This window comes from Parasteatoda tepidariorum, chromosome X1, assembly GCF_043381705.1.
Source record: "Parasteatoda tepidariorum isolate YZ-2023 chromosome X1, CAS_Ptep_4.0, whole genome shotgun sequence".
In the NCBI taxonomy this organism is placed as follows: domain Eukaryota; kingdom Metazoa; phylum Arthropoda; class Arachnida; order Araneae; family Theridiidae; genus Parasteatoda; species Parasteatoda tepidariorum.
The window spans coordinates 59,508,151-59,517,359 of record NC_092214.1 but is presented as its reverse complement, the minus strand read 5'-3'; the positions used below and the strand labels follow the sequence as shown (position 1 = coordinate 59,517,359).

The window sequence follows — 9,209 nt, the reverse complement described above, 5'->3', positions numbered from 1 at the left end:
AAAAAAAAAAAAAAAAAAAAAAAAAAAAAAAAAAAAAAAAAAAAAAAAAAAAAAAAAACGGAATATATATATATATAAACAAAAATTTGACAAAAAAGTTAGATTTTTAAACTTGTAAACCATGTGATAATAAATCCCGATGATTAATTTTAAAATTGTATGAATATATGAATATGAATCACATGCATGATCTTAAATTGAGAGAATATGAGTCCCGATATGAGGCTTTTAAATCACGTGAATATGAATCTCTATGTCGGCATAATAATAAACAACTCTTTAAGCCCCAAGTACTTTAATGAAAAATAATTTAAGGTTATTACTTGGCACTAATTTACTGCAAACCTTTTTTTGAAAAAAAAGTATACAAGAAAAATTAAAATTGGTGTATAAAACTTAAATAATGTTCAACAAAAAAGAAAATAAAATGAAATACTTACTGCATCATCCCAATCAGAAGGACTAGGTTCATGCTGGCATGCAAAGAGAGCATGTGCCAAAATAAGTGACAGTCAATAAACCACTTTCTGCTCTCTTGCCAAAGTGAGGTTTACAAAGCACTTTAAGTCCCAGAAAATAGCTTATGATGTTTAAGAACTATTTTTTAAACAGCATGAGACTAGTGCATAGACATTTCATCACTTAACATTTAAAAAAAATCCTGTTTGCATTTTTAATGCATCTGAATTGCACAATGAGTAATGATAGCATTTTTGTCTATGACAAAAAGCTATTTATGGCAAGCAGGTAAGGAAGCAAATATTTATAAAAGTAAATTAGTAAGCGCATTTAATGATGAATGAATAAGGAGGATCAAAAATTAAACCACTATTTCATGAAAAGGAATTGCTAAATAAGATTACTTTCATAGAGTTTAGAATTAAGATGAATTTCAATATAATTAACATGGAAAAATCTTTGAACATGCCACAAAATGATACAACGAATTTTTAATTGTTCGTATATAACCTATATTTTACATGGCTGTGCATAATAGCCTATGCCATATAATGAAGTTGTTAATAGTTATGAATTATTCATGCAAATAGTTCTAATTTGCTTAGATTTTAAAAGATATCTGCTCTTGCCTTGAAAAAAAGCAAACTAGAGACAAGGTTTATCATGCTGAGAATCCCAAGCACAAAAAATCTCCTTCTACATACCATAACTAATTTTTTGTGAATAGAATAATTCTACTTATCACTCTAGAAAATATTGCAGTCAACATTGGGTCAGAATACCTGATTCAACAATAAAAATAAACTTTAAAAAAAAATAAAATAATTTTAATTTATTAGTTTCTTTAAAAAACAAAATTTAGTACTACAACAATTTTTTAAAAAAGAGGTAAAAAAATCTATCTTCTTCTAAAATAGATAAACTAATAATAGACAAATAAACTAATTTTAAGCAATTTTGTTTTTGAAACATAATAAAAAATAAAGAAATTTAACACAATTTTTGAGGTGGTTGATAATATTTTAAAGTAAAGATGGAAAAAAAAATTTATTATCTTACAACCTAAGTTTATTTTCTGTCCAAACTTAATTTTTTATTCTTCTTTCTGATTTTGCTACAACTTAAAAATTAAACTAAAAGTTTTTGAAACTAATCATTAGTTATAATGAACATAACACATTTTTTCTTAATTTTAAAACGGCAAAAAAATTGTTGTAAAAATCCAAATACTAAAAAATCTCAATAATTTGAAATTCTTTTAAAAATTTCATTTTGTAATAATTATTTTCAATAAAAATAACTAAAAACTAACAAATTAAAAATTTTAATGCTATATTGCAAATTGTAGCCCCTAAGACAACAACAATTTAATTTGATGCGAAATGTAGTGCAAAACTACAATAACTCTTTAAAAGTAACAAAGCAAAAGAACAGATTAATTTAATAAAGGAATGCTAATTCATATGCATAACACTGCTAGCAAACAAGAATGTAATGCTAGCAAACAAGAATGAAAAAAAAAAGAAAACGGCAAAGTATCTAGCTAAATTTACCATAACAAAAAGGTTTTAAAAGCAAGTGCTCCCAGAGTCCTCCATGTAAATGCATTTCAATTTTTAATGATTTCTCAATTGGAAAAAAAAACTTTTAAAAATTTTGCTACTTTGATTTACGTGAAAAAATAATGAATATTAATTTTTTTAAATCGTAGAATGGCAACTTTTCTATGTTTGAATAAATATTCAAATAAAAAATTTTCTTTATCAAAAAAACCAAGAATCAGAACTGAAACATTAAATTACTTAGACTCTCTTTCAAGTTAGTAATATATACAGAAAATAAACTTTGTAAGAAAGAAAAAATGGTTACACAAAAAACACTTATTGATCACTAAAATCTCAATGAAATAATTCATAAAAGCTGATATTCCATGAGATGATCCAAAAGAAGATCAAAAATAATGAAATAAACTTCAGTAATCAATATTTTGAAGAAAAAAAACATCTCAGTTACAACTTCGAAAAGAAGAACACTTATTAATCACTAAAATCTCAATGAAATAATTCATAAAAGCTGATATTTCATGAGATGATCCTTAAGAAGATCAAAAATAATGAAATAAACTTCAGCAATAAAAAAAACATCTCAGTTACAACTTCGAAATGAAGATAAAATTTGGAATGAAGAGAGATTCTAAGTAAGATATCCTCATTAAATTCTGTATAAATACCAACGAAAAATAAACAAGACAGCTTTTCATGCAAAAAAAGGCAAGCTCACTTTATAATCATCAAACAAAATTAATTTAATTTTGATGCACAATTGTAAATAGTTATAAGGAAAAAAAAGACATAAGTAGTAAAACAAAAATTATCAGGAAAAATATATAACTAAATGTATTATATACAAAATCAAATAGGTTTGCAGCCAAGTTCAGCATTTTTCTCAAAATTTTATAAAGCAATAAATTAAATGCTATAAACAGTTTTTATAATCATATATTAGCAGAATAAGTTTATCTCTTACATAAATAACCATTATATTTTTATAAAAATTAGAAAAAGCAAAATAATGCAGCAGAAAAGTAGACTGGTTTCTTATTATGAGGAAATTAAAATAAAATATAGCTCATTGTCAATTTTAAAAGACAAAAAAAATTAAAGGTCTTCAAATATAAATTGGGACTTAAAGGGTTATTTCATTTATTTGTGCCACTCATTTGGCAGGAGCGCTACAATCACAAAAATTATCCATTCTAAATTTAAACTACAATTAAAATTTTAATGCCTGCCAAACAAAAAATTATAATTAATCAAACAATATTCTTAATTCTTAATAAGTTTGTGAAAAATAAAGAAAAGATTAGAACTGTTCCATACAAGAGACAACTGCGAAAAATGCATTAGTTTTATAAACAGTTGTTATTGGAATAACTTTTAAAATGTTTCATAAAATAAAACTTTACAATGATATCATTAAAATAATAATGGAATAAAGTAAACTCACTCTGCCTCTTTCAACTAAATTTGTTATCATGACAATTATATGAACTCTTTGCTCCCAAATCATACGCCAATAGTCATCAAATGTAGAAGGCAAAGGTCCTTGTGTACCAATATAAGCTGCAGGTTTGTTGTAACCCTTTAAAAGTTATATAAAAGCGTCAATAAAATAACAAGTTTCTAAGAAAATACAAACATATATTTTATGTTATTCCTCTTAGAATTTCAAATAATTTTACTTTTGATGTAAAAAATTTTTTTTAGATTTTCCAATAATGTAAAAGTTTTTCATTATGCCTATAACTGCATATTTAACAGTGTTGCCACTCAAATCTGGAAAAAAATTTCCTGTGTTTTCCTGTTCATATTATAGACAATATATAAAGACGAAACACACAATCACTGTGCTCTTGTGTGTGTGCTATATTGAGCTAGTTTTATTTAATTACTGGAAAAACTTAAGAGAAATAAGAAACAGCTCAACATACTTAAAACAAATAATGCTTTAGTAAATTAAACAGTTAAGAAATATCATTCTTAATATCATTCTTAAATATCCCATAGATTGCGCTTAGAGTGGCCACTATTTTTTAAAAGAGAAAAGTAAGAAATAAATCTCCCTGTATTTTCCCAGTTTGTAAAGAAAAACTCAAATTCCCCTGCTATTTTAGGTGATTTTTAAATTCCCTGTATTCTCCAGGTTTTCCATGTTCTCCCTGTGGAGTGGCAACCCTGTTTAAGGCAACTATGAAATTAGACAAACAGTAACAAATAGATAGACATATTTAATATGGTGGAAGAAAGAAATAGAATAAACTGATTATCATATTTCACATAATTCTATTGGTTTTTTTATGTAATACGATTTTTTTAAATAATTTAACTTTAGACTTCTTTTTGTAAATGAAAACCTTTTTTAACTCACTGGAAATGAAGAATATCCTGTTTTTTCTACAGCATGTTTTTATTTTTAACCTTTCTTTTAAAACTGAATTTTAGAAAGAGTTTAATTTAAAGTGGCATATTTGATAGTAAACTTATTAATTAATTAATTTTTCATTTGATTTATTTAAGTTATCAAAAGCATTTATCAATGTAACTTCTGCAAATAAATTGACATTATATAAAATTAAAAATTTTTAAATATCACAATATAATTTTAATCATTTTAAACGTGATTTGCATGACTAAGCCCCTCGCACAAAAACTAGAGTTTTCCATCAAAATTTAAGGGGAGCTTAATCAGTATTTTACGATACTACCAATAATACATATTTGCTTATGTGAATAAACCAACTGTTAAAAAGCTTTGTTCGATAAGCAGAAATAAGTTATATATCTTTTTAATAAATCTTTACAGCACACAGCTAATTGAAATAAATTTCTAGCAAAATTCATGACAATTAATACTATATAAATTAAGCTTACATTATTCTGCCCTTATTGCGAATGACTTGAAATAAGCCAGGGTTATTGTACAATATTTAAAAAATTATTACTTTTTTGAATCATTCTAAATCTATGTGGGCTTACTACAATAAGTCTAAAAAGGAGGCTGTTTAGAAAACACTGGTGACTTTTCCAATCAGCCTGGTGCCTAGTAATAAGACGTCCACCAATTGCAAATTAACATTTTTTTAAATTAAATTCATTAGTAGACAAATTAAGTAAGAAAATTTAAAATGCAATTTTGTTTTTAGTACTACATACATCAATATAATTGGCATTGATATAATCATGCATTTTTCGTTGTCCAGCAGACTGCTTCAAAATTACTCTAGAATGATCATCTAAAAATAAAAATAAAGAGTTAATTCTCAAATTATTTTTTTTCAAAAATTTGTAGCATGATATGTTCAAATTAAAATTATTAGACATATAAACATACATTTCCTATAACAACTTTCATTGTTAAGGATCTGTTCAAATACATATAGAATTTTCCCTTTTATACATGTTCTGCATTGAGAGACATTGGTAGAATCCAGAAAGCAAAGCATTCTACTTTTTTATGAGTTATTATAATTATTATTTGATTATTTAAAAATGCTAAATTGAAAAGACCTGTTCATAAATATTACTTTAAATTGATAACAATGTTTCTTCCAGAAAAGGTATAAAAGAAATTACTTTAGGATTCTGACTTATCAAAGCTTTCTTTTTAAAAAAAAAAAAGCGGGGAAGGGAAGATTTTGCTAATTTATATAGCTGTTTCAAATAACTGACAAATCAATTGAATTTGGAACAAAATTTAAAATCATCCAAGCAACAAATTAAGTNTTTTTTTTTTTTTTTTTTTTTTTTAAAGCGGAGAAGGGAAGATTTTGCTAATTTAATAGCTGTTTCAAATAACTGACAAATCAATTGAATTTGAAACAAAATTTAAAATCATCCAAGCAACAAATTACAGAAAAAAATAGTTTAAACATATTAAGTGTTAAAAAAGAATTTAGAATTTAGTCATTACCATTTTTTTCAACTGCATTCTCCTGTAGGTCATTGATAACATTATAAATATAACATAAAATATAAATTAAAAATTATTTCCAATTTCTTTAATTTATATTTCTTTTGTTATGCAATTTAAAAGCTTGTAACATTTATACAATACTTTCAGAACACAAAAAAAAAAACATTTATATTGTTAAATGAACATTTAATGCATAGATAATTTGTGTAAATGGTAAATTTATATGAATACTGGCAACTGCTGGTAAGTTGGTATTATTTAAAAGCTCTTAAACTTATATATTTAAAAATAAAATTAAACTATTTAAATTTTTCAACTCATTCATTACACTTGTGCTTTTCTTCTCCTTACTAACTATTTATTAAATAAATTTTTATTTTCAGTAAATAATCATGTGAAAGAGTTTACAATCTAGCCCTGCATTTGAACTACAGGCTGTAGAGTACAGAACGAGCTGATTTCAAAATTAGAAATCCTAGAAACAAAGGAGGAATGAAACAAATGGTATGCTTCATTCCTCCTTTGAAACTACTGAAAGCTATAAAAAATTATATACAGAATTTTTGAGGCAATGTAAACCATCGATAGCCAGAGTGATTAGTTCTGCCAGTGACAATTGTATTCTTTTAAAGAACTCTGCATAGCATACACCACCATCTGATAACAACATTTGTAACTAAATTTTAAAATTTCTGTATGAAATTTTTACAGCTTTCACAATACACAAACCATTTGTTTAATTTTTTAGCATCCTTTGTTTCAAAGATTTATAATTTTGAAATCAATCAGCCCACTGCTCTACACTTTGTAACTGATAATAAAAAAGTAGCAATAATTTAAAAATGTTTTGCAACTCTTCTAAAAGCTATAACTGCTAATTTTTAAACTTTTAGGCTTCCTACTTAACTTATTAAAAACTATAACTTATTCAAAACTATTAAGCTGAAGCTTAATAGTTTTTAATAAGTTATAAGTTCCCTGCTTAACTCAGAAAAAGCTCTAAATAACCAAAAACACAATGGTAAATGTTTCAAAATTTAAGCAAAAAGTGAAAGAACTTCACATTTAAAAAATAAATTTTAAATATAAGAAACAGATGTAACGTAAATATAACATTCAAGCAGATATATTATTTTAAAAAAGTAATAAGGATCTGTATTATAATAGAAGGAAAATTCTTTTAAATTTTCAACTTACATGCAACTATGTTCACATATCGATTTTTGTTCTTATTTTCAATCATTTGAGAATGTTCTGAACAAAGATCGACATCTGTTGCTTGTTGTATAGCCTGAAAACAAAAGTTTTGCAAAAAGGTTATGCCTTAAAGTAAAAGTAGAAATGATGTGAAAATAATTAAAAAACATAGTTTTAAATGTTTTAACAGAAAACTGAATCAAAAATTTATGAAAGTACTAAAATAAAATTGAATAGTGGTTCTTTATTTTCAAAAAAAATGGAGCAAAGTCTCTGCTAATATGTGCACAATATATGAGGGTGTTGGTAAAATGCAACATACAATTTTAAGCTATTAATACTACACCTGGGTCAGTTATCAGGAAAAATATATTTTATAAATTATTACCATATAAATATTATTTAAATTATGACAATATTAAGTACATAACACAATTAGTGAAACCCTTTCCTCAGAAGAAAGAAGGAAATCTTTCATCTGCTACATTGTTTCACAGTTCTTTGACATCGGCTATTAGACTCTGCTTTGTTCAATGCTATCACTTAATGGAGATAAAAGATATAATAAATGAATTGGTGATTACATCTACTACAGAACAATCAGGATAAAAAAAAAACTGTCATTTTAGTATCAATAACTCAAAATGAGCTTCAAAGTAAAAAAAAATATTATCTGTTAATAGCAAAATGTTGAGTCAAAAGCAAAAATAAAGAGTACAAAAGAGTGCATTTAATCTGAGAAGGTAAATAATGAGTAATACCATTTGCCAAAATTTTTCTTTAAACATTTCTTGAGTGTGTGTGTGTATATTATATATACAGCAAAACCTATATGTATTCATATATATATATATATATACAGTGTCCATAACAGAGGGTTTCACTTTGTGCATATATATGTATATATATATATATATATGCATGCACTACGTAAATAAATGAAATGCCCCAAATGACATTTGATTTGTTCATCAGATTTTCACATCAAGATGCAGTCTTAATAAATTGAAAAATAGTTGCTAAATAAAGGAGTCACATATTTTATCAAATCTTTGAAACTGTTTAAGTGTAATAAAACATTTTAATATATGCAATTGAAAACTGTTTATTCAAAGATAATTTCAAATTTGTTTTGTTTTTTAATTGAAATATTTTTAGAGAAAAGAGTTATAGTACTATGTTCAAAATTTGTTTCTGTGTTTATAGGTTTAATTCTGATTACTGTTACAAATATTTGCTTTGTCTCTGAAATTTTTAAGTGATTTTAAAATTATTTTTTTATTACCTTTTTTTTAAAAAAAAGATGCACCTTTAAATGTTCATTTTCTTATAATTTTCAGTTTAAATTGTAGAAAAAAGCTTTCAAGTTGTTCATCAATTAATAATTTATTTTTTTTTAGTTTACTTTTTTTGGAGAAAAAAAATTTATACACAGAGATTGTCTTTTAGCATGCCTTTAATTATTTTTTAATAAAAAATATTAACTATACATTTTTTCTCATTTTATTATGAATGAGAATTACTTTTTAAAATATGCACATATAATTTACAAGAGGATAATTTAAATTGTTGAAGATCAAATTCAGTTTTTACATAATTTATATTACACATTTTGATAAATTATGTAAGTGCCCTATTCAGTCAGGAAGCACCCTTCCCTTTTTTTTTTCCTAGGAAGAACTGTGACATATTTAATACTTAAATATTAGGTTTTTGTAATTGATATTTAGTTGTATCAGTTTGTAACTGATACCAAAAAATTGGTACTTATCCATCCATCTCTTCTTCTATTTAATATTTTATGCCATTCTCAACTTGTAATGCAAGTTGCTTCTTTTTTAAAAATGATCAAATTAAGAATTTAACTTGTATTATTTAAATTTCTAGTTATTAACCAATGAACTTTACTTTAAAAACACCAGGTTACATGCAAATCCTGACTAAAAAACTATCAGTTTTAGTTACCTTATGTATGTATGTTAGTATGCCTTATAATAAATTTTGATAGCCATCTAAGAAAAGAAAATTGGGATTTCTGTGTTATGCTACTTATATTTTTGTTTTTTTATTATTTTTTTTTT

At 24.8% G+C, this 9,209-nt stretch overlaps 1 protein-coding gene across 1 annotated transcript in view; it reads right to left on the bottom strand.

The window, feature by feature from the left end:
• Positions 1 to 9,209, bottom strand: part of LOC107447342 (putative receptor-type tyrosine-protein phosphatase mosPTP-1) — a gene marked incomplete in the record, with an annotated part of 116,548 nt that overhangs the window by 14,997 nt on the left and 92,342 nt on the right. The window contains 3 exon segments of the mRNA XM_043039056.2: positions 3,466 to 3,600; positions 5,172 to 5,251; positions 7,129 to 7,222. Coding sequence (XP_042894990.1) covers positions 3,466 to 3,600; positions 5,172 to 5,251; positions 7,129 to 7,222 — 309 coding nt within the window.